The 27845-nt window shown below is 36.3% G+C and overlaps 1 protein-coding gene across 1 annotated transcript in view; it reads right to left on the bottom strand.

Moving 5' to 3' along the window:
- Positions 1-6933: 6933 nt before the first annotated feature.
- The window catches only part of LOC140162568 (uncharacterized), a 36443-nt gene continuing 15531 nt past the window's right edge, over positions 6934-27845 (bottom strand). The window contains exons 7-9 of the mRNA XM_072185826.1: positions 9461-9616; positions 8879-9022; positions 6934-7799 (exon numbers count right to left, since the gene is read on the bottom strand). Of these exons, the coding sequence (XP_072041927.1) occupies positions 7581-7799; positions 8879-9022; positions 9461-9616 (519 nt within the window). The 3' untranslated portion in view covers positions 6934-7580. The remainder of the gene's footprint in view (positions 7800-8878; positions 9023-9460; positions 9617-27845) is intronic.

Below are 27845 nucleotides of genomic sequence, written 5' to 3'. Positions count from 1 at the left end.
GTGATGTACAGTGTGAAATTATACGCACTGGTATATAAAACCAATTGGGCTTAAAGCCCGATGGCTTAGGAAACCTGACCACTAGCCATGCTTCAAGAAACCGTCCCTAAATATAAATATCTATAAAAAGGCTAATTCTGATCAGCTTTATCAATGGTTACAATGTAATGAAGTCTTTTTTGAGAATTTGAAAATTGTTTGGTTGAAATTTGCCGTGAGGAGGACTGGTGGTAACTGTGGTGTACCCATTGGCAGTTTAAATCCCAAGATGGTATGGTCATCAGGTCTGTGGACAGGCAGTGTTTGGATCCTGGCTAAACCTAAATCTCCAACACAGGGAGTGTAGATTTCAAATGAAGTCACCCACCCCAAAACTGTGTTTTGGTTTTGATCAAAAGGTTTTTAAAAATAACATTTAAATGTCGGGTTATATAAAGGTCATCAAAACATTTTTAAAACATTTTATATGGAAAAATAACAACATTTTTAAAATGTTGTCAAAAGGTTCTTGAAAAGTATGTGTTGGCAAACATTTTTGCAAAATATTTTGAAAATACTTATTAAATAAAATTATTTTAGAATATTTGGCAGCTTGTTTTCAAAAATGTTTTTGAATGTTATTTACCGGTAAATGTTTATTCACTTTATACCATTTCTATAACCTGACATTTAAATGTTTTGTGTACAAAGCGTTTTGTGTTTGCTGGGTCTCACCAGGAGCTGAGGGAACAAATGATTTTTTAAAATCAAACAGACATTCAGAGATTTGTCATGATGCATCAAGTCTTCCTCCACACTTTGCTTTTTTTCATGTTTGCAAAAATTTGTGCTTTCTGTTGAGGAAGGGTAAATTGGTAAGGCCTAAAAAAAATTGTTTGATTGGCGTAACCCGACCAACCCTAAAAATCGGTCCGACCCTAGACTTTTTTTCTTAATTTTTTGCAAAAAATGGATACAAAAAGTAAAAAAAGATTAAAATTTTCGTGATTTTCAGCTTAAAATGTGTGTAAAAAAATATTTAAAAAAAAAAAATTCCGACTGACCTTCCCTAATTTTTTTTAGGCCTAAGGGCAATACTGTTTGTTTTTCATTTGTTCTTATGGTCAAATTGACCTTAAAAAAGTATTATCATGTTAATTGATCTATTTGTAGAGCAAACAAGATATTTTATTTTTTGCAGAAATATGTATGTTTATAGAACAGCTCACTCGATCATTCTCACAAAAGTAAGAACATTGTAAAATTTATCGAACTTACCTGTTTGGTATTATCAGTCAAACTGTTACAAAAACCCATGCAAAAAAAGGTCTATCATTGTCAAATTTGTCAAACTTGTGTTTTTGTTATTTTCAGCTTAAAGACTGTATTCTTGGGTTTCAATTTTGGTTTAAAACCAAGGCATGTACTTTAGACAATTAATGCAATGGGTCACAAATGAACTTGTGTACATGAATGAGTCTAACCCTTGAGGGTAATCTGGTTGCATGCTAAAATTGTGAAATTGTTGGGGAAAGTTGTGCATGCCTGGACCAGGGGTTATCATTTGGCTAAAATAAAATGTTGTATTGGAGTAAGAACAAGCCTTAAAACTTGATCGCTGCTTTTTGCAGTCAACTAAATCACAAGATGACAAAACAACTTTTGCCAACTCTGAAAAACTTTTTAAAAAAAGTCTAAGATCAGGCCAAATTTTAGGGCAGGGCAGTTTACTCCAATACAACAATATTTTTTTTTTTGGGGGGGGGGGCAAGCATCCCTACAGCATATTCACTACAAGATTCCTATTGTGGCTGCCTGCACAGGTACATCATCGCCAAAGTACCTGACTTGGACACACAGAGTACCTACACAGTACCAATGCTGCTACTGCACAGGACCCACCAGCAGTGGTACTGCACTGGTACAACACCGATAATCCTCTGGTACTGCACAGTACCAGCCAAGTACATTGGCGATGGTGTACCTGTGAAGGCGGTCCAAATAGGAATCTTGCATTGTAGTCAGAGAATTACACAGTGCTGATGTTGGCTGGTCACATAATCCAGCTGGTGTCAGGTTGGCAAGATAATCATCATTTCAAATTGAATGTAATAACTAAATTGGCCATCACAAAATTCACAATTTTGTCATTTTCAACATGAATTTTTTTATTATGTAGAAAATATAGCTATATGGACTATCAAAATATTTTTCACCTTTTCAAACTTCAGGTTCCTTATTTTCTTGTTCAATTTGACTTCTGGTGCGACATAATGGGATATTCCAGTTGAAATCCATATACACCTAGACGGAAGACGTGACCTTAATCTTCCACACAGGGCGTATCGTATGAATTTCAAATGGGATTACTTGAATGGGTGACTCCATTTGAAATCTACATATAGGGGTGGACATATGTATTTTAACTGGAGTAACAAAATCCTGGTTTTGTGTGAATGGGTTATATTTGCTTCAGAAACAAATGTATAGTGCCAAACGTTAGGAGGTATAAAATCATTCTATGGCTGACTCTTTCATATCATGTAAATATAGCTTAAAAGGGCATTTCATGATCCACAGCATCATCCCCCACTTTTCTCAAAAAAGTTGAGATTTTTATGCCACTGGAAACCTCTGGCTACATAATGTTTATGTACAAACCATTTCTTGCAGATAAATTTGTTTAACAAAAATATTGTGAAATTTGAATTACAACACAGTCTCTTTGGAGCAGTCTAAATCACACAATCATGCAAAATCAGAATCAACTGATATTTTTTGGACATCCTGCTGAAAAATATCATAAAAAGAGGATGCTAGGATCATGAAATACTCCTTTAATTTTGGGAAATTCTCTTTAAACATTGTAAATAAACTGCTGTCTTTTTTGACAAGATGCATCTATATAGGAGTGCAATAGTAAACACCTCATAAAAAGTTAGTCCCTCTTCTTTGCGTGGTCGACATAACTTGAAGCTCAGTTGATGAAAAGCGTATCCTTTCAGGGAGTACAGCCAAAATGGTGGGAATGCGCATGTAAAGGAATCATTATTGGTGATAAATATCCAAAAGTTTCACCAGTCTCCAAGTCATCTTCAGTGCTGCCGACAAGGGGGGTTAAAGGGGTGCGTTACCCCAGGGCCCTGAGTCTTAGGGGCCTGTACAAAATAATAAAGGAAACATACCTAAATGGGCCCATAAAGGCAAAGAAAAAGAGGCCTCAGGGGGCCTGTAAAAAAGGGGCTCCTGACGTTTATTTTACCCCGGGCCCGTAATGGCTCTCGGCGGCACTGGTCATTTTCATGCAGTTCTTTGAAAGCCACATGCGAAATAAGCATTCCATTCAGCACTGCGCCACAACAAACTATCCTTGTTTTAAAAGTAAGAAATTTGCAGTTTGAAAGAATGACGCAATTGAACGTACATTCAAACACTAATTACCAAGCAGCTATGAAATTATTTGCAGACAATTTTCCTGACATCACTCCGCCTATACACTGATCAGCTCGTATCAGACGGGCCTCATAACATTACGCGAACTGCACTTTGCGTATTGCGTGACTGACGCATGCTTTTGTGAGTTTACGCGGGCGTAAGTTGAGCCTTTGTAGAGCTGATCATAGTATAGCTTCACTAAAGGTGTAGCGAGAGCTTCAAGCTGAAATCCAGTCCTTTAAACTAGTAAGGACCTTTGGATAAGGAACCGGTGTTAAGTGGGGACTTTCTTTTTTGAGGTGTTTATAACAACTTTTGTGACCAAATATGGCAGGAAACTACAAAAACCAAATAACCATAAAAGTACTTTATTTCTAGTATTTACTTCCCACAAATTAACAAAAAAGGTCTTCTAACAATTTTGGAAGTGGTATGGACTACATCTGCTAATTTTCTTCCGCCAAGGTTACATTAAATCTATAGGATCCACACCTTGTAAGTTCCCCCCTAATACTTTTTAGAATAAGTCAAAAAATATTTTACGAAATGTAAAAAGATACATTTAGCCCTATCTATTTTACACTTGTGGACCAATTTATAGCATCATACGTCATTGCGTCCAGTCACAATGGCTAATTGTGTAAGAAAAGAGGCTGTTTTAAAAGTTACACCTGAGTCTATTATAGCAGTCAGGATTTCTTTAAAAAACACATGAATAGACCTGGCCTACTGTATTGTTTGAGAGCTGAATCATATGGACTCAGATGCAACTTTTAACACTGTTTAAAACTGTCTCTTTTTTTTACATAATGAACCATTGTGACTGAACGCAATGACGTGTGACACTATAATTTGGTCCATATGTGTAAAACAAATACGGCTACCCATACCCTTTTACACATTTGCATTTTGTCAAATATTTTTCGATTTATTTTAAAAACTATTTAGGGGGGACTCGTGGACCCTATATTTTACAGAGATTGGGTGTTTTTATAAGGTTACCATTAAAACCTAGTCACAAAACTAAACAATACAAAAGTAACTTTTAAACCATTAGCCATATGAGTTGGAAACACCTGGAGAAAGATAATTTAATTACCGTAATTTTGACAACTCATTTGTTACCAATTGATCAAGTATTGTGGTCTTGGTATAATTTTGAAGGTGGCAAGTGCCCATTTGTATTGTTGCAGTAAATTGTATTGATTTGAATTCAGTGTGAAACTAATTGGGAGTTTCACATGCCACAATGCTTGTGTTTTAACATTTAAAAATAACCATTGATGCAACTTTTTTACATTTTTTCCCTTTAAAAACACTGCTGTGTTGGCAATATTGAACAAAATTGGGTGAATATGGTATCAAAATGCGCATTAATAAATGTTAAAATATTGTGAATACAATTAATAGTTCTGAAGCTATAGGCGTGTTACCAAAGGCCAAGCTTACTTTTTGTGAGATCTTTATATAACAAGAGCCTTTAGCCTTTCCGAAGTATGGCGTACACAAAAGGAGGGCAGTCTTCAATCTGGGTAAAACCTGGCAAATTCAAGACTTTACCCACTTCATGCAGCGCCATCCTATTGTGTCCGCCATATCTCGAAAAGGCTAATTGTGCTGAAGGACAACTTTTTTCAGATCATACCAAATGCCATTCTTATTCTAAAAATGTTCAAGAAACAGTAAGAAATCAAACAAATTCTGTCTGTGACAAGTTTTTAGTTTGTCTGTGGCTATTTATTACATTGAATGTATAATATTTACATGTATAATGTCAATAAAATATTTATGTCCTAACATTCATAGAGTGTATGAATTAATAAATGGGTTTTGTCCTGTGAGGCAAAAAGATCAAATTAATTGTGTTAATTCTTGATTACTGCTGTTCTCATTGCCCGCAAAAATTATCCGTACACTTGAAACAAAACGTTGTTGGGCAGGAAAAACCTCCTATGAGCTTTGTGGCCCCTGAACATGTTTAAAACAAAACTGCCAACAGGTTACATAGGAGGTTTTGCTTTAAACATGTTCAGGGGCCAAGGACACATGGGAGGCTTTTCCTGCCCAGCGATCCTAAAATTACTGAATAAATTAATAAATAGATGAGAATTTTGTACTGCACATTTTGACACCTCATACGGCACGATGCTACTTTATCCCGTCAAGTTATACCAATTTGAATGGAAAAAGAGAGCATTTCAAAAGTGACATACTTGGGTTATCTCTTCCTTCTGCTCATTATAACATGACGGATCAACACTCGCTTGCTAATTTGTTATGTTCATAATTAGTGTGTTTTGAAAAAAGTCTGTAAATCTAAATGCTCTCTTTTTTCATTCAAATTGGTGTAAGTTGTGAAAATTGCATTGTGCCAAATGAGGTCTCAAAATATACAGAACAAAATTCTTCATCTATTGTTAACTTCATTTGGTAATTTAGGTTTAGTGTCTTTAAGATATTGCTTTTGTTGCGCAGAACACTTTATTACTGTATTCAACCTGTTACATTTGTATATTATGATATGACAAAAATTTTGACTTTTTCAGGCAAGGTAATTTTTGCGTAAATCGGGGCACTCTTCATTTCTGAAAGTTATAGCTTACAAAAGAGTACCGTTTCAAATAAAGCTTGACTTTTCTAAGCCTTATTTTGCAAAATCTTACCAATTTATACCGCAAAACAACATCTCTCAAGTTACATGGTGCACCTGAGAGTACTAAATTAAGAGGCACTACTTCGATCTCAAAAGTGAGGACAGTGTGAGCACGAGACCTTGTGTAAGAGCTTATCCAAAAGGTGACTCTTGACCATATTTGGAGAATGATGTTATTCACTCTTATGCTGCCTTTACAGTCTGTCCACATATAAGTACAAACCAAATCTGTGGCATCGGGGGGTCCACCTTGGTCTGGGGCGGACATTTTAAAAATAAATTTAGAAGAGCAGCAACGACATCACCTGCATTACATTCCAGATGTTAAATCTACATCATATGCAAAATTTGAGGAAATTCAGACGAGTCCGCTTTTATTTTAGGGCCATTTGTCTATAACTGGTCTTTACATGTAGCCCTATGGAGAGAGTGCCCGTTGAGGGCGCTTATAACCCCATTTTAGGAACAAAAATGTGATATAAAAAAACGGACTCAAATGAATTTTCTAAAATTTTCAGAGTATGTAGTATGAACATGTAGAAATATAATCGAGTAGTTGCCCTACCTGCTCTTCTCCGAAAAAATAAAAAGTCCTATACCTCAATGATAATGAAACCAAGGTGGGTCGATTAAAAAATGTGACACGTAAAGAGCGTGGTGCGCTCGGCAAACACAAATCGTGCAGCAGTTGGAGCGCCAAAGAAGCATTTACACGCATTGCACTGAAATAATTATTCTCATACCTCCAGTTTCCGAGGTCTAATTACTTTTACTTCTATGTGGACAGACTGTAGATGGCAGACACTGCTGCAATAAAAAACGTCTTTTCCCATCTTGCTAAGAAATTATTTCTTTCATAGATTATTTAATTACCCTTTACAACAAAATGTATGGTAGAGTTCATTTAGATTTGTTTTTATAATTTTTTTACCGCTTTAACCCAGTAATTCTGCTTGTTGTGCATGATGATTGACAGCTGCATATTGGCGGTTCAAAAAAGTGATTATTAAGCCTAATTAGCTAGAGGGCGTAGCACAGTTCACGGACCTCCGACCCTGACTGACCTGCACTGTTAGTCACGTAGACAGACCATAACCTGACCACTGCGTACAAAGCAGGGGATCATGACTGTTGAACAGTTTTTGTCCTCCGCATAGGTCTAAGCAGTTTGCACAGTGTACCACTGGCCTGGGTGCACTTAAAATATTTGTTTAGCAAATGAATGTATCTCAGAAATACTAAAGTTACAACATACATTGTTTTGCCATATTAATTCACCTTTGAAGCATGAAAATATCAAAAATTGATTTTTGCAAACATATTTTGAGAATGTTTTTTTTTCATCAATCGAGTTTGATTTGACATGATTTTGGCAACATTACCAAAAAAATCCTCCCAAAACGCAAAATCTGTGTCGGTCAGGCCCATAAAACAGGTTTTGTTGTCGCCTAAATCAGGAAATTTTGGAGCGGCATCTATAAAAGTTTAAGGTCATAAAATATTGTTTTTAGTTTCATGATTGTTCCATTTCTTCTTCATCCTCACTACTTGAAATGTCCTCATCATCCTCCTCCTCATCATCATCCTGTCCATTCATTCCATCATCATCTTGATTCATTGTTTTCTTTATCAACCAGTCCTCTTGGTCCCCTTCCCCTGGTCCTAGTTCCTGTAGGAGTTCTTCTGTGTGCTCTAATAATGCCCCATCATCGCAGTCCATTTTTCCATACAGCTGGGGATGACAAAATATAGACATCAGTAACTTTGGTTAAGCTTTGTAGTGGTAATGCTGTTGTTAACCCCATGAGAACTACCTGCCGATTGGCCAAAAAGAAGTTTTCATTATCGATTGTACCAATCGGCAACATTGTTAGAATATTTTCACCACACAAAAAAATTGAGGTGAATTATTTGCAAAGCTCCATTCTGATAGGTGATATAAGTGAAGATATCATGTAATTGACCAATCAGAGGCAATGTTAGCTAGGCAGGTAGTGGTCAGGGAGTTAAGACACTTTTTCATATTGATAGCTTGAACATCACAGAACAAAATTCAAGTGACTTTTTTTGCATCCACGGGCAACAAGAACATCTCAGCTTTTACATAATATCCTACAATAATGTCATACACACATTTTGGTGGAAATATGCCCATATTTGGCCTAAATTTTATGTTTTCTAAGGTACTTGCCGACGTTGCGCTTCCAGACGCATAAACTTACTGTTCAGTGCCCCCTTACACCAAAGAGAGTAACTTAACATAAGAGTCCAACCCTAAATAGTTGACGGCAAAATGTTATGTTAAAACCGCCGTATTTGATAAGTACGTATAGACACCACAATAGTGTACCTTCTGCATGTGTCGGCAAAACCCAGATATCAAACAATAATTTTGAGGGGTCAGTGACACAAAGACATAACTCCATTTTGCGCGAAAAAGAGATTTTGATATCAAAATATTCAGAAACATGAGCACCCCACTGAAATCAATGGCCAGTGAAACATAAACTTAACATAAGTACATAAATACATAAGTCAATGTGGAACATTATCTTTAAACTCATTTTTCTTAGAATGGCCAAAATGGAGTTACGTCTTTGTGTCACTCACCCCTTGATTTGTGTTTTCAAGCTTGAGTGTTACAAAGATTTGTGCGTGTAGCTCTCTGCGTGCATTATCGGCACAATGTAAACAAGTAGACAAAAATCAAAAGTTGACTGGGTGCATGACAATATAATCTGAAGGTACACTTTCCCTGATATCCCCGCAAAGTTACTGCAAACAACTAAGGATACCACCACTAATACTTACTCTCTTAGCACAGTTGAGGTAATACCTAGCTGGTGGCTTGGTTTCATCTGTCTTCCTGTACACATTAACTAGACCCATCATATACCATACTTGTACTACCTCGTCATCTTCTTCTAATAAGCCTTCAAGGATTTCTTCTGCTGTCTGTTATGGAGAAAAACAAAACAAAAGACAACGATAATAAAGAAGATCAGAACTGTTACATAATATATAACATTCGGCCGAACAGTGCTCACTGCTCAGAGGCTACTACAGGAATGTAAATCTTCAGGAAATTTACTGATTTCATGAAATTTTGCTTGGATCTTCCCTGCAGGGTTGTCAAAAGATTTCAGCCCGAATCGCGGGTCAAATAATCAAAAAGTCGCCCAATTTTTCTCTTTACAATTGGTTTCTATGGGGCAGTCGCGGGAGCCAATGTTGAAAAGTCACCCAAATTTTTTCTTAACCATTGGTTTCTATGGGACAGGAAATTGTCAAAAGTCACGGGGAAAATCTTTAAAAGTCGCCCAATTGGGCTACCAAATCGCGGGTTTGGCAACCCTGGTCACACATGTTTTACGCAATATCCCTGTTACTTACATCTAACTGTTCTAGTTCTATCAAGATTTGAGCTGCAGCTATCCTACTGGTATATGGTAGTGGAACCGTTTCATCATCATCATCATCATCATCCTCCGCTTTCTGCATCCTTGGTAACCATAGAGACACACTCTTCTGAATTGCATCTGTGGCTTCCTGTGTTTCAAACGTACAAGACAATTATTATGTATGATATATATTTTGCTGAATAAAATCTTAAATTGTGACACGATCTGCTCCATCAGTCCTTTATTTTTGAGGAGCGTGATCACGCAAGCACTCCTACCGCGCACCTCAAAGCATAGTCGGGAGAGTTAATAACAGCGCTCCTTATTTGGAATTACGATCATTTCAAACAAAATGTCAAAAATAAATTACTCCAAGAACTGTATCACACTTGAGAAACAATGACAAATCATGTCAGGTCATTGGGTCATCTCATCGTTCCGAAAATACAAGTGTGAACATTGTTTCTCCACTAGAACGATAGGTAGTGCTCGGAGGCATGGGTCGGGGATCGCACATACGACCATTTTGTTTTCGATTTGCGTGCGTGTTTTGAAGATCGGTCGATGTAATAATGACTGGACAGAGATGTCGCCGTGGAAATTCTGAATTGTACAGTGCAGTAAACATTGTTAGAACAAGTGAGATTTAAACTTAAAGGACAGATTGTTGCGCGCCCGTTTTGGTGATAATGTCTGAAAGAGAAATTGCAAGGCATTTAGGAATTTCTGAATGAGCAGTATTTTCAACTTGCAGATACTATGACACCGACATGACCGCCGCGGTACGTAACATTTATCACCTGATGCATGGTTGGATTCCAAATTGAGCTCCTCAAAAATCACAGGAGAGTGATTTTAAGGTGCTCAATCGAGCTCCTCAACAAAACCAGGAGTGTGATTGATGGAGCTCCACCAAATTTTAAACGTGAAGGCCTGCTCCATGGGCCAAAGGAAGCATTTTTGAAAATTGAGTTCCTATAATAATTACCTATACAAACATTACGCTATCATATACTGAAAACACTAAAGGTCTCGTATACTTCATTCTAAAGTAATGAAGTTTTGTGATGTGTATTTTCTTATGAAAATGATTAATTTCATGAATTTCATTCATGATCTGGGACTGACCACTTCTGTGTATTGCAGACCACTGAGAGCTGAATTTACATTGCATGAAAGGGAGCAACTGATTTACTCAAATGATTTTTTTGCTCCATAGTTTTGTCTTTTATCTCAATTTCAAATTTTGATGCATTTGGCCCCATGGATCAGATTGTGTCACAATTATTTATAGGTTTTACATTGACTCAATTGACATTCAGATGCTAGTCTGATTGGGCTCTTCCATTTAAAATCCACACTACCCCTGTGGAAGATTTAGCTGAAGTCTACCACAGAGGGAGTATGAGTTTTGATTAGAATAGACAAATTGGGTAACTTCTATTTAAAATACTCACCCATAAGTGAAGCCATAATACAGAGGGAGTAGGGGATTCAAAATGATTAACCCTGAGTGACCATTATTATAGTTAGGGGTGGTGCAATGATTGTATGTACCCCCGGTCTGGTGAAAGGGGGGTCAAGTGATTTTTGGCAGGTCGAAAGGGGGGGGGGGGAAGCACTTTTTGGCACAGATATTTTGGGCACCATTTCTATTTTACGCCTTTAAAAGGTGTAGGAAAACGTTAGGAACACATTCAAATATGCAAAATATCCTGCTCGCTGCGCTCGCATTATATGATAAGACAATTTAAGGTATTAAATTCGGGTTCCCCAAAAGGGGGGGTTGGCACGTCAAAAGGGGGGGGGGCAAAGGTTTTTTGGCATGGCCAAAGGGGGAGGCAAGCAATTTTTGGCAGACCATTTTGAAAATTCACCACCCCGGGTACACATAATTATTGCACAGCCCTTAAAAACATACTCCCCCCTGTGGAAGATATTTCCAAAATCTTCCACAGGGGGGTGTGGAATTTAAATGCCAATTGTCTGCTATTTTACCGTAAAATGGGCAAAATAAAATACACCAAAGGAAGAGACATTTTTGAGATGTCGTAAGGACCAGCAATCTTGTGCGAAAATCGTTGGGACAGATGATGTTTGAAAGATCAAATTCCTGTGAATTGAACATGACGCTGAAAATACATGATAGGTTTCATAGGTCATGTTATGCATTTGTTTGCTCCTCTCCCCCTCACCCCCGAAACAATGTTGGAGCACAGATTGAGCTCAACCACTTTCCACTATTTTTCACCATTCAACATTGAATAAGGGGAGCGGGGATGCATTGAATAAGGGGAGCGGGGATGCGTGAAATAAACAAACTGTCTTAATATTGATAACGTGAATTTGCATATATCTTTATATTAAAAATAAAAAGATTGACAAGTTTATAAAACCGTGTATATACAAAGATGGCAAATTTATTAATCTATTCATAGCTGAAAGAATGTTCAAAATCGAACAACGCGTTTAGGAGATATGGTCATATTTATGATATTAATGTTGTACTTCAACATTGAATAAGGGGAGTGGGGATGCGTAAAATCAACAAACTGTCCCAAGCTTTTCGCGCGGGATTGAGGGTTCAGATCCATAAAAAACAATGAAGTTTGTCCAATTTGACTGAAACTTTGTCAGGGTTGCATGAGGTCCTTGATCATGATTGATGTTTATCGTATCATTTATCATTATGAGGATCCATGTGGTCCTCATGCCATGGTAATACTAGTCAAAAATTCAGGGTGTGAAAATGACAGCATTTTCTCATTAATTTAGGACTAAATATAAGGTAATTTTAGAGTGTTGGCCTAAAAACATGCTATATAAATAAATAACTTGCATGATTTATTACTAAATAGACTCTTTAACTTCACAACTTGCTGGTACATTTAGATTTAATTTGATTCCCTTATTGTGCAGCTGAAAAATCCCTATTTTTGATCAATTTTGCTCCTCCAATTTGGCCATAACTTTGAAATGCTGTCACATCCAAGATAGTAAGTTTCTCAAGAAATTTTTTCATTGATGTGATTGTTCATACCTCTGAAGAAGCACATAATATATCATAAAACAAAGGATTCCATCAGACAATGCTGCTTTACTTGGAATACATATATTAAATGAGATTGATCACCAGTAGTATTCAGAATATCTTGCTATATATATACCGGTAGCACCTTTTGTCTTGATCAAAATTACTGAGTGCAATATTTCTAGGAGAATCAAATGGTTTCCTGTAGACAATGCTGTTTTACTTGGAATACAAATACAGGGTGTCCTAGAAAAAATTACTGAGTGAACAAAATTGAACGTAAGTCGATAAGCAGATATCAAAATCAAACAATTTAAAATGTATAGTGCATAGCCTATTTCATTGTGCATCACATACGAAAATTAACGATTACATAATGCGCGCATCAATGCAGTTCATTCCAAGATTGATCACAGGCGCTTTTTTCATACTCGCTCACCGCTACCTAAAGTTTGTGTATCTCATTAAATTTAGTCCACATTATCTATTTTATAATCCGATGGTGTTATGTTATTCATGCTTTCACTGAAGAATGAAGATGAATAACAGATTGTCCGAAAACTTTGATTTCTGCAATTGGACGCTTCCCAGCTTTGATTCTATAGGTTGTGCAAATATTTTAACTTTCCAAAGAACATTTGAGCCAAGAATGACAATGATCAAGTGCTTACAGTTTACGTGTGATTTTGATAACATGCAACATTAATGTTGAAGTTTTAAAAGATTTAAACTTTGTATTACAATTTCTACAAAATATTCCAAAAACTTAAATGTGTGTGAGAAATTTTTTAAGCCAGCTGGAATTCTTTTATGCAACATTTATATCAACATTAACAAAAAAGATATTTACAACTACCGAGCATCATCTTACATGCAAGCTTTCATTTTCAATATCATGCAGGTTAACAAATATCATGCAGGTTAACAAATTTCAATATCATGCAGGTTAACAAATTTGAACATAACCTAATTAACAGATTGTTTAAAAAGAACGAAAAGGATTTCACAGAACAAAACATGAAGCCCATTGACAGTTAACCACTATAGTGCGCATTGTGTTGAATGATCTTTCTTTTAAACTTGGCATGCTTGGAATGAAGTGAATTGACGCATGCGTTATGTAATCGCTCATTTCTTCACAATAAATCAACCGATTCCAGTAAAATTGACGTGTATGCTGCAGAATAAGATGGGCTACACGCTGATGTTTAGATTTTTGGATTCAGATGGCTATTTCTCGACTTACGTCCAAATTCATTCGCTCGGTAATTTTTTCTGGGACACCCTGTATACTAAATGAGATCAATTGCTACTAGTATTCAGAATATCAAATAAATAAATGTAGATATTTTTATAGTGCTTTATGCCGTAAACAGCCTCAAAGCGCTTTACATTTATTCCACTGTCATTAGAATACGTCGGAACCACGCTTGCAGCTTACAAATGGCGCAGGGTTCATCAGTCCATCGACTGTGACTACCCCTAACAGCTTCCCATTGCACCTGGATGGGGTAAGGCAAGCAAGTCAAAGCGCCTTGCCTAAGGGCGCAACATGGTGGTTGGACGGGAACTTGAACCCATGCACACCGAGCAAGCTCACCGATTATGAGTCCATGGCCGTAACCACAGAGCCACCGTGTCCTCATTTTAATAAAGTGCCTTACAATGCACAACATCTGACAATAGGCACATCAAATTGCAATTCATCCTACATTTAGCCCTTTAGCCCTTTTGAAAGATACATTTGATTTAGATTGAATCAATGATAAACTTGATACAGTGAAGGGTACACTTTCAGTAATATTTCTAGGAAAATTAAGAAAGTGTGTTTGAAGACATAATATTGCTATCACTCATCTGTCAATTTAATTTGAATATTTACGTAATTAATCAATTTATAGCAAAACCTATTTAACTATGCAATGTGCAAATTAGCATAATTGGTAAACTAAATAAATCCTAAAAGAAAAATAGGAATACTTCTACTATACACCAAATTATTGGCAAACAAATAATAAATTTTCTATCAAATTAACTCATTACCTGATAATTGATATAAATTTGAAAATTAAATAATTATCAGTACATGTAGCTAGAATTGAAACATAAACTAGAATTATGCGGTTCATAATTAAGGTGGCCCCACACAAAGGTATGTAAATAACAATTACAAAGGTTTGTAAATGCAAATAAGCTCATCAACATTCATAAATATGCAAATAATATGACACAAAACTTGAAAGCACATCAGGCCACCATATACTATCACTATACCAAGTTGATCGGTTATTGCATTTAAGATTGCAGAATGGATTAAAAATGTATGCAAAATATGCAAATAAGCTCATGTGTACAACTTGTAAAACACTTTGTAAATCTATCCCAGCCACATTATCTTACACTTTACATGGATATATAGCATCAGTTGAATACAAGAAGGTTTAAGTGCTTTGTTACTACTATTTCAGCATTCTTGTGTTCAACTATTTTGTAAGGGCACCATTTCAAGAAGTCATAAAGAGTATTCTGTTGTCAAAAGGTGCTGGATTCACTATACTTCAAGAAATTTTTTCCAACCTCATCCCCCCAATGTCAAAAGACTATTGGTCATGTTTTTTGAGGTGGGCACCCAAAAAAAGGCGGAGCTGTCACATTTTCTAAAATTTTGTCTCTTCTTATTCCTATAATTTTGCTAAAATCCATCATGAAGAAATGGTTTTGGTCTTATTATGAAGATAAATTATTAATTTAATGAAATAATAACAAATACAGTTGAACAAATGTATTAATTAATTACAACAGCTTAATTAAGTTAATTAGTCAGGGGTGACAAATTGCAAGATGTGACGCAATTGGGTCCCACCTCAAAAAAACATGACCTATTGAGTATTATCTATTTCCAATTTTGATAATCTTGAATAAGTAAGACTTAAAAAAAATTTTTGGCTTGTCCTCCACTTCTCTGTAGAAACACGGTCTGACAGTTGAAATTGTTTGAATCACTTTAAAGGTTTAATTGAAACAGTTTAGAGATGTGAAATAACTGTTTTAAACTGTTTATGTTATAATTCAGGATGTCAAAATTCGGATGAAAGAAAAACCATTTTTTCAGACATTTCCAAAATTTTGGTATGTTTTTGTACAGTACAGACATTTTCCTCACTTTTTAGGATAAGGATCGGTCGGTGGTTTGAATTGCTACTGAACAAAGAAATTAATATTTCACTTTCTACCGCATGACTCAATGCCATGACTCAATGCCTAATGTTGACCATGGTCATATAAAATATGGAAGATTAATGTTTTATGTGATTAATGTCACATTTCTATTGAACATCATTTGCAAGCCTGGGCATGCAAGTTAGATCAGTAATGTATATATTATCCCACCACAAAAGGGTCTTAATGTTGGCAGAGCAAGTTCTGAGATGTGGTCCATTGAACACCTCAAAAAACAACAGAAAACAAAGAATTGCCTAATGCATTTATTTTATTTTTTAATCCCTTTTATTCAAGCAATTAGGACATGTAATATATCATTGTAAAGCTTATTTTGAGGAGAACATGCCTGTTCAATATCTCAAAAAATGAAAACGCCGACATTATGGCCCATTTATGACAGATGCTTACATATTTGGTAGCTTTTGGAAGAAGCTTTGAAAAAAAAATGACTCATAGCTGTCAGCATCTTTGTCTAAATCAACCCTAGAATTGGTATATATACTTTGATTACAGTATCTACCAAATACTTTCCACAGAAGCCACTGTGAAATATGTTCAACGATTCGCCTAACATTGCAAGTATTTGACTTTGATATAACACTTGAGAGAAGTGAATTATGTACCTCATCTAGACTGAATAAAGAGCCGCTTCTTCATTATCCTTTCAACATTCTATTATAGCAGAAGTTGAATCTTTTCTGCATGCTGCATTTGTCACAAGCTGTCCCTAGAGTCATCTTTTTCTGCCTGCTCATAAAAAGGATTTTTTGCCAAAAATAAAGTTGGTGAGTACATATTTTATTCTTTCTGTAGTATATGATTGTTAGGCTACCGAATTGATTGATATCTTTGGCCTACTAGGTATGTGAAGTCATTGTTTCCATATAAAGTATAATTATGGGGACCAGTTTGCCAAAATGGTTTAAATTGACATTCGTTGGAGCTTGCTTTTTTGAGTTTAAAAAGTTGTATTTAAGGGATCTGGAATGAGCGTTTTGAGCGTTTCGACAGTATTTTTTGTGGGACACGGGAGCACATCAGACATATCGAATTGCATTCTGAATACGAAGAATGTCTTTCTGATATCAAATAATTTTCATTTTTTGAAATTCACGATATAATACAAATTTTATGAAAAATTATAAAAATTTGATATGTTTCACATTTTTGATATATAACAGTCCTCGAAGTAAATTTTATAAATCTAATGACAGTGTTCTTAGTCGGTTAATTAACCTCAATCTTACCGGTTAATTAACCGGTTAATTAACCGCATCATATTTAACCGGTGGTAAAATAGGTTAATTATGAATTTTGAATTATTCTGAGTTTCTGACACTTTTTTAAGTTTTTTACATTTAAATATCACTTCAATGTTCACTGGAAATATTAAAATAGTAAATATCTTCTTGTTCTCTAGTCCTAGAGTGTCATGCAGCACATCATAGACCATGCAGACTATATCATGGTCTATGTGCGCGCGCACATACATGTACAAATCTGGGGGGGGGGGGGTTCTTTGAAAAATTTTGTGCAAAAAGTTACTATTTTCATCTGTTCTGTCATACAGTTGTAAATTCAATGAAATGACATTGCTAAAGAGCGCTTACAAATTGATGACCCAAAATGTGCAAGTTTCGGCGCTTTTTGCGCATCGCACATTTTCCGTCATTCTGAAAAGGTATCCCAAAACCGTGGCACATCCGGGCCATACATTGTATATCTTCAACCAGGCAGTACGCCCCCCCTCCCCACCACCGTTGTACAAGTGCCCAAAAATCCACAGCAGAGTGAGCAGATTATACCATTTTTACCCAGGATTGTTTCAATCAGTAAATAAAAAGTTAATAAAATTAAAAATGTATGCGAGTCACAGACTTACAGTGCCATTGTGCATCTGTGTCAACTCAATGAGTGTAAATTTTTTAAACAGGTTGAATTGACATTATAAATTTATATGAAAATTTTTTAATTTTCAAATGGAATGTTTTAAAGCTAAAGGTGGACAAGAACACATCTGCTCATGTTATGCTTGTGCAATGTTCTTCAGTATGATGGCATAGTGAATTCCAAGCTCGGATTTATATATTTTCCAACCATAATTAACCAATCTTACCGGTTAATTAACGTTAATTAACCGGTTAATTAACGCCGTTTATAATTTACCGGTTAATTAAGAACACTGTCTAATGATATATTCTTAAAGTGTATGTAGCTGGGAGGAAAAGCCGACGATCAATTGAAAATTTTGATCTTTCATATTGAAGATATGGATTTTTTTCCCAAAAAGACCTAATTTTTTTTGGTGTTTTGGGAAAAAAAATCCATATCTTCAATACTGAAAGGTCAAAATTTTCAATTGATCGTCGGCTTTTCATCCCACCTACATACACTTTAAGTATAAATCATCAGATTTATAAAGTTTACTTGAGTACTGTTAAATATCAAAAATATCAATTTTTAATCATTTGCCATAAAATGTGTATTACATTGCAATTTCAAAAATCAAAATTATTTGATATCAGAAGGACATTCTTCAGTATTCAGAATGCAATTCGATATGTCTGATGTGCTCTAATGTCCCACAATAAATACTGTCCAAACGTTCATACCCCATCCCTTAAGAGGAACATGAAATACTGTCAATCTATGTTCAAAAAGAGAAATTAAACCTCAATAATGATACTCATCACAATGCACTCATTAATTAACTTGTTCTTTTAGGGCAAATTTCAATGAATTTCAATAAGAAACTTTATTGTGCAGTGCCCCCTTACAGAAGCATTGTCCGATTACAAACCTCATCCCTGGGCCTCATCCCCACATCATCCTAACTTCTTTCCCAATTAAAAGGACATTTCATGATCCACAGCATATCCCCCACTTTTCTCAAAAAAAAGTTGAGATATTTATACCACTGGAAACCTCTGGCTACATAATTTTTATGTACAAAAAATTTCAAGCAGATTAATTCGTTTAGCAAAGATATCATGAAATTACAACACAATGTCTATGGAGCATTCTTAGTCAGTGGGAGTGGTCTAGTTTGTAGACACATTTTTGATTGGACACTCGCAAGATTTCGGGTGCCGTTTATCAGGCCGTAGACGACCCCACGTCATCATGCGTCTTGATAATGCTTCACACGCTTGTAGAGGTGCGAGTATGTGTCGCGCTGGATGCGTAGACTCGTGCGGAATACGCGACCGCGCTAGCAATCAGCGCAACAGAATACGTGAAAGTTGTAAACAAGTTTCGTTCATTTTATAATGAGGGAGTTTTTATGACGGTAACTTATTTTTTGCTTAAAAAATTGTTTACAGTTATTAAAATAATATTTAACTGACTAAGAATGAGAATAACGATAGGAATTTTTATTTTGCCTATCCTCTACCTATGATAGGCGACAGGCAGGTCAATATTTTTATCGTAGTGGATACCGCGCGCCGGCATCCACTACTCAAAATATTGGACCTGCCTGTAATCTATCACACGGTAGAGGATAGGCAAAAAAAATTCCTATCGCTTATTCTCTAAGTGTAATACACATAATCATGCATAACTCGCAAATGCAAAATCGGAATCAACTGAAATTTTGGAAATAAGCTTTTTTGGTGGATTTCTCCTGAAAAATGTCATAAAAAGAGGATGCTAGGATCATGAAATACTCCTTTAAATGCAGAATATTTTGTTATCAGTGAAACACATATTTGTCTTATTGATCATGCAAAATATCGAGCTATTAGGGCTGAACAATATTTTGTTTGAATATTGTAGGTCTAAGCCAAAATGTGTCTAAAGTGGGTTGACCCATTTATTGTACACAATGGTATTAATTTGGGCCTTCAGAAGAAATTTTTGGAGCTAAAATGTCAAAAGGATTGAAATTAACCAAACTTAAAACTTCATGGGGAGTGGGGTTCAAAGTCATTCAACCAAAGTGAAAAATTTAATGGGTTATCCTCCTTTAAGACAACTGGCTAAAATAAATTGTGGGATCTGCTTTGAATTCTAAACCTAAACAAGATAGAATGTAATATTTATTTGCAAAATAGCTTGATTATTATGAACAGAGCATATGCAGAGGAGATCTTAGTTCTTTATACGCAGGCATAAGATAGCGTATCCTGATAATTTATCCAGCCATTTTCCAAATTTGACAGATATCAGGGCTGTCAACTCTCACGCATTGGCCGTGAGTCTCACGCATTGGGTCACTTTCTCACGGTCTCACGCCAATGTAGTATAATCTCACGCCTAAAAGTAAATCTCACGCAAAAAGCTGAAAATTGAGTAAAATCTCACGCATTGCCATGAAAAAATTGTTCTTGCTACCCCCCCCCCCCACTTTTCATAATCTCGAGCGCCGTGGCTCAAATTATCATGGGTCAAAATGAACATTGAAGTCGGCAAATATTGGTACGCTTCTGTCTCACGCCAAGCAATTCCAAAAAGTTGACAGCCCTGCAGATATTAATGTTGGGCCTCGATGCATCTATAAAAGTTTTTTAATTCTTCTTCATCAATTTGCTTTTGAAATTCTAATTTTACATAATGTAATGTACTTTAAAGCTATAATTGTTGTTTTTGGACAATTTTTTAAAAAATTTGTTACTAAAAATTATGAAATAATATAAGTAACAACTGTCAGGAAGGTTTTCTGGTCATTTTAGGCCAAAATAATGAGGTAACATGAAAGAAACCCCACTTACTCACTTACTATGGAGGATGTAATGTCTCGAGTGGCGTAATGTCATGGGGGCACATACCCCCCAAATTGATTGCAAAATTTAGAAAATCGCATAGGAGAAGTGCCGAAAAATGGCTTGTGCAGCCCAATCATGGTCAGTGCCCCTCCCCAATATGATGACCCCCGCTACGCCATTGTAATGTCTTGCCAAGACATTAATTTAAAAATCAAAAGTGTCCGAAATCGGTTTCCGAACACTTTTGATGTGAAGACGCCTTTTTCCCGAAAATCATTTGGACATCAAAAGTGTCCAAATTGGTTTCGAACACAATTTTTCAAATTTTGATTTTTTTTTTTGGTGTGGATGGAAATACCCTTTCTGGCATTATTTTAAGATGAGCGCCCTCAAAGGTTAAGCTCACAGAGGGGTTACAGGTCAAAATAGGGGTCAAACTTAAACCTGCTTCAAAGACACCATCACTGCAAAATTGAATTCCTTGTCCCGCAGTGACCGCTACGGTTACCAACGGTCCTTGTTTTAGCCTTATAACAAATAAAGCAAACTCAATTCTTGCAGAAAATATTTTATAAGCTAAATATATACTTTACAACACATTCATTTCGATCTATATTCCCCTTACAGATCTGAACTCAGCATGTTGCACTTGATCTTCCTAGTAATTGGTATCCTCACCATCCAAAGTACATCTTCACAAACCATACCTGCTGAAAGTCAACCTCAACCATGTAACTCTTGCTGCCAAGGGCCATCTGGTACATCAGGACATAATGGACACAATGGTTTGCCTGGTCGTGATGGTTTGAAAGGAGAAAAGGGTGATATAGGAGGACTAGGATTGGAGGGAGAAAGAGGACTTCCTGGACCTCAGGGACCAAGTGGAGAGAAGGGAGATGGGGGTTTACAAGGAGGACAGGGATCACGAGGACATCCGGGCAAAGTTGGGCCACAAGGTTTAAAGGGTAGAGCTGGAGTTGATGGACAAAGTGGTCCTGTGGGTGGAAAAGGAGAGAAAGGAGACCTTGGAGAGAAAGGAGCATCAGGAGGGAGAAATGGGAGATCAGCATTCACTGCTTTAAAGACAAGCAGCCAATATGGTAGTAATGGAGATGTATTGACATTTCAGATAACAGAAACAAACATTGGTAGTAACTTTGACATTAGTACAAATCGGTTCACTTGTCAGATCCCAGGGGTGTACTGGTTCACATTTACAATAAGTAGTCATCATGATAATCATGATCCTATGGTTTATCTTGTTAAAGATGGAACCACAATAACTAGGACATTTTTTGCTGATGATGCGTCAGGTCTCATATCTGCCCAAAACACTAATGGAGCAGTACTTCAGCTGGCAGCTGGTGACCAGGTATGGTTGCAATTTGGTAATGGTTATGTAGTTTTCGGTGATGTTACTAGGGATACAACCTTTTCAGGCTTTCTCCTCTATGAGGACTAATTCCCCTAACAAATTGAAATTGTAAAATATGATTGCATTGCAGTGGCAATGACATTTTTTGAAACTGATTCAGAGAAATCACATAACTTACAAAACATCTGATAAACAGCTCCAAAACAATAGCTAAACCCAATCTGTCATAGAGGGCACGGTGGCTCAGTGGTTACAGCCTTGGACTCATAATCTGAGAGCTTGCTTTACGTGCGTGGGTTCGAGTCCCCGTCACGCCACCGTGTTGCGCCCTTGGGCAAGGCGCTTTGTCTCGCTTGCTTCACCCCACCCAGGTGCAATGGGAAGCTGTTAGGGGTAGTCACAGTCGTTGTACTGATGAACCCTGTGCCATTTGTAGGCAGCAAACGTGGTTCCGACATATTCTAATAACGGCGGAATAAATGTAAAGCGCTTTGAGGCTGTTTACGGCATAAAGCGCTATATAAATATCTACATTTATTTATTTTTATTTGTTTAGAGGATGTGACTTATTTGACGGCCTCATCTCCCATTTTTCTTCACTGAGATTTTGATAAAACTGCTGGAGCAATAATATCTTTGAAAAATATTGTTTTAATGGTAGGCCTCAATGTAAGATGGAAAACAGAACATGAAAAAATTGGACCGCGCCTCTTTATTTAAAGGGTGTTTTATTTAAACAACCTGACACCTGGAGGTGAAAGTTGGACTAAGCATTCCAGATTCAGTCAATGCAATTGACTTTGTTTTCATTTTGAGAACAGACTGGCTAAACGTGGGTCGATTTTATGAAATAAACATATTTCGCCAGATCTGGATGGGATCTGCTAATTGAGGTACATTTTGTCACTGTCGACCCATGTTGCACTACATAGCAAATCAGTACAGAAAATTGAAATGGGAGAATTGCATTATGGGAAGTGTAAGATATCTTCTTTGGGTTTAGAGTAGTCTATTTGGTGTAATCAGTGCCCTAGGTGCAGTCCTTGTACAGCCACAGGGCCATCATGCATGTTTTCTGTTTAAATAATCTACCAAAAAACGTTTCAAAAGCGTAAAAAGCGGCCAAAGTTTAAAAATCTTTCCTGTGTGGCTTTTCACCCTTTTTTAAACTTGGTCCCATTTAGTAAAGTAGTATTAACATGAAGAATGAGTCCTAATTTTTACATGCAACAATGTACTCTTATAGGTTTAAGACTGTTCGAAAGCGGTGCAATATGACGTAGGCTACCGTATGTATTATCAAAAACATTTCAAGGTTTATGTTTTATTATATTGCGTGATCATAAAGAGTAGTAGAGTATTATATATATACTTAGCAAATTGACTGTGTGTCAACCTGCTACATAATAGGCCCTACATCTGTACATAAGGCGCAGAATCGCACATGACGATGAAGAATTTAACAAAGTGAGTATTTGCTACAAAATACATTATAACGTCTATCGGAAAAAAACTTCAATTACGCATACGAACATTAATTCATTTGCTCTACAAAATAAACATTGACAACTAAGAAAAGCAACAAGTAGCCTATAGATGACTTCGTATGGGTCTTTAAAACTTTCATAAATGGGACCAAGTTTAAAAAAGGGTGAAAAGCCACACAGGAAAGATTTTTAAACTTTGGCCGCTTTTTACGCTTTTGAAACGTTTTTTGGTAGATATTAATTCTTTTTTGAGGTAAAAAATATTGCGCTAAGTGGTTCTTTGTAGCCATGCGAGGTGAACTAGTTGGATATCCATATTTCGCGGTTAATGGTGCTTTTAGCCCTCAATGGGCAAACTAGTTGGATATCCATATTTCGGGTGAGTGGTTTTTGAAGCTCCAGGGGCAAACTAGTTGGATATCCATATTTTCGCGGTTAGCGGTTCTTTGTAACCCTCTGGGCAAACTAGTTGGATATCTTTATTTCGCGGTTAGCGGTTCTTTGTAGCCTTGCGGGGCAAACTAGTTGGATATCCATATTTCGCGGTTTGTGGTTCTAGTGGTTTTAACGACCGTAACCACCCCAGTCAGCTGCATACCGCATCCAGCTATTTTAATTATCAAAATACTAGTTTTTTAATGCTATGGGGTAACATAATTATTAAAAAAATTAATAGCTGAACCCAATAGTTCAGCCAAGGACTGGAAACGACATATTGATGACTTTATATAGAGTGTATTCAATAAACCCAAGGCGGAACGAGAGTTGCTAAGTAACCGCTATCCGAACCATAAACACACATGCATGATCAGACAACAGTATTCAATTTCCTCATAGCATCCCACGTTGTACACACGTCAGTCGAATTTGGCGGTGTTGGTTTGTTAGCCCTCCAAGTTATAACATCGTTCACTTTGTGTTGAACATTGTATGTGGGCCTCGCTGTAATAACATAAAGATCAGTATGATCAGTGTGGTATCACAGAGCAGACCCTTGAGAGGGTCTGCCAGGGATCGATATAATGGGATAGGCATCGTAGTATTACGTAACACACCGAAAGATGTAGTTTAACTCTAGACAATAGGCGCCATATTGCAGGAGGGTTAGAGTTCATAGAGGAAACGTTAAAGGTTAGTAGATTAGGTCACCCAGGCACATCACTAATGTGTTTCACGAGTTGTAATACCGACAGGTAAAAACATTGATTTTGTAAAATTCTCCGATTTTTAAAATTACTAAATAAGGTTAGTACTTCAAACCATTCTTTGATGAATCTATGCAATATGACGGTAATTTTTGAAACATCTAAGAATCAATCTTAAACATCTTCATGATATTCATTTTTTGCGCATGGTCAAAGCATGCTCTTGCGCTATCCACAGACTATCCGGTGGAAACTTCAAAGCAACGATCATGCGTTAATATTTACAAAATGGCGAATGATGTAGTTTAAGTCGAACAATAGCGTGACCGGCGTGACGTAGTATTTGGCATTGTTCCTATATGCACTTTCACCCTCCTGGGTCTGCTCATTTGGCTCATTTGCATGGCAGTCGGACTCGCCATTGTATTTGATCGTTTGTGTATGGAGAGCAATGGCGACCCGTCATTGTATTTGTTCATGTGTGTATGGAGAGCCACTCTTGGAGCCCATGGGACTTAGGCTAGGTCCTCAGGTAGAGTCAGACGCTGTATGTACTAGAAACGCCCATTCTTGATTCTGCGTTCATTCAATGTTAGCATTAAATTTGTATTGCCCGGCGGCCACGCGTAATGGAAAAACCTGAATTGTTACATAAAAAGAAATGAAAATTAAAAAAAGCAAGGTTCCACCTGAGTACATATTAAATTGGTGTAGAAATTGTTTTCAAATATATATATGAATTTAGACAAACATACGCGATATAATGAACCTTTGACATGACGCCATGATGACATGATTTTATTAGTCGTTTTGTATATCATAATACCAGTATTTGTAATTTTATATTATATAGAACTAATATTTTGCATCATAAATGCGCAGTTCATATGCACAGACGATTACTAATCTTCAAGACTTCAAAATAACATGTTACTAAGCAGGTAATAGGTGCTGGCCTTGTCCTATTGTACTTGTTCATTTGTGTATGGAGAGCTCACTGACCTGTTAATAGAGGTCAATGGGATAGCTTCTTTATGGGGCACTTCTCCATCGGTTTCAGGGCGCAGTTCATTGAACTCAGCGGGATTCTATTGCAAGTACTTTTATATTATTACAAAACGGATCGTGGTTATTGCCTTGACAAATCTAATACATAATTCATACCAGGGATTAATAAATCCAGGGGTGCGGACATTTCATTGGTCGCAAACCACCGGGATTCGATACAAGTTTGCGTTGTAAATGAATGCGTGAATAAGAGTGTCATCCCCTTGGCACGATATTTGATTTCTGAAAATACTAAAGTTGCCGTTCAAAATGCCTAAAAATCATCAAGATATTGCAATACTGTCTAAAGTGATGTAAAATTGTGGCAAATTTGTATGATTGATCGCACATAATTTTCTGAAGCGTGGAGAATCATTTACATAGGATTTTGGAGAAAAATGTGATAATTTTAGGGAAATATAGAATGGCGGAAGAAACAAATAAAACATTTTCCTGGAATGTGTAGACCATACTCTTTCTGTTCCTATTGATTTGGATACTGAAATAATTCTTAAAATGAAGCTGTTGGGTGATTTATGTTGGCGTTTCTAGAGTGTGTCATTATTGGCAAACATCTAGGGATATTGTTGAGAGGGCACTCGATTCACGAGATTTCTTTTGCAAGAACGCCAAAATAGTACCTAATTTTGTTGGTTTGCGACTGAAGAGTGTCCGACTATAGATTTCTGCCATGCAAATTAGCTAGTGTCGGTGGGTAAGAAAGTGGCATCTTTTGATCGTTAATACAAGCCACATAATCTTATGTAAAACTCTGCTGGGTGTTTCGTTCATGTATTATGCGTGTTTGGTCAAGTGAGGGTAATTTGTAAAGCATCAACTTGTGAACAAGTCATAGAGGGTTTGATCATGCTGATGATGTTGCCATTTTGGACGACTTCTGAGTGTTTTTAAACAGCCCAAAATGAATGAATAAAATCGTGTATGAGATATTTTATGGGGATATTTGGGTGCATTGGGCACTTATGGGTTGGGTATAATAGATTTCTATGTATACAATTAAGTCTGATATATTTTCGATGGAATATATATTTTCACTTGAAAAGTTAGTAGTTTTCCGAATTGCAATTTCTGAATATTATATAAAAGGTGAGAATAAGACTATAAATGTAAGAGTATGGGATAATTTTGATTGTTAATAAATGCTAAACGCCGGCGGTAGACATCAGCAATATCAGGGATTGCCGCGATTCTTGCAGTAGCTTTTATGAATAGAATACAATAGTGGATACAATAGCGGATACAATAGCGGAACAATAGAGCTCTCTTACGGGCAAATAAACCTCGTCGCGCTTTTGCTAAATTTCACTTCTTCTTTTTCATGAACTAACCGTTATTTTTTTAACTTGTGGCAAAACTTCGACCGAAGTTTTTAATAACTGCGCACTATCTGTTTTGAGGTCATTGTGTGATATCGAAGGGATTCCTTCAGAGCTGAGGTAATTTTCGGCTCCCAAGGAAAAATACCGAGGCCCAACACAAAAACGCCAATGATTTCAGTTTCGTGTAATGACCATAAAACAGATGGTGCAAAGTTATTATTGTCATTCATTACTGCAATTATAACATGTTTTTTATGTTTGAGAGACTATTGAAAATGTATTTTCTGTTCACTGTTTCATTGGGCGTTTACTACGTGATGCACACATATGCGGGCTAATTCAAAGTGGTTATGCGCACTTGTTTGCGTGTTAAGAAACGATACACAAATCGCTGGTTATTTATGTGCAAGATTGGAACAATTACTTTGCAGTCAATGGTTTACAGATAACAAAATATGATTGGATCACAAGCATCGCGTATATTCATGATGTTATGAATAAAGGTCAATTCAGTAATTTGCTACACCAAAACACCCTAAAATAAAATCAAAATTCAGATGTACATTTTTGCAACAAGTATGGATGTGTTACTGAAACAGATATAACTATATATAACACTATAACTAAGAGAATTAGAAATATTATTATTATACTATTTTATCATTATGTTATTACATTATTATATTATAATATTACTATATTATCATTACATTATTATGTTATATTATGTTATATTATTAAAAACATTAAAAATTTTATATTTATTATCATGTATTACTATGTTATAGTTGATAGTATGTATTGTATTATTCACTGAGCATGTTTGTAGAGAGCCAGCTTATCCGTTGTAAGGCGCTTATCATCGTAGAAGTACTTCAAAATCAATTGCCATTGCAGTGTGGTATTTCCGTGATAAACTATTATAAGCACGCTCGTAATATCACTATGCATTTAAAGTGTATTTTGGTCAATCATACATAGTAATGCTATTCTAACTTAATTATATTGATTTAATTGTTACTGC

The sequence above is a fragment of the Amphiura filiformis genome, chromosome 10 (assembly GCF_039555335.1).
Source record: "Amphiura filiformis chromosome 10, Afil_fr2py, whole genome shotgun sequence".
In the NCBI taxonomy this organism is placed as follows: domain Eukaryota; kingdom Metazoa; phylum Echinodermata; class Ophiuroidea; order Amphilepidida; family Amphiuridae; genus Amphiura; species Amphiura filiformis.
Note: the sequence above shows the minus strand (reverse complement) of the source record. Positions and strands in the feature narration are given on the sequence as shown.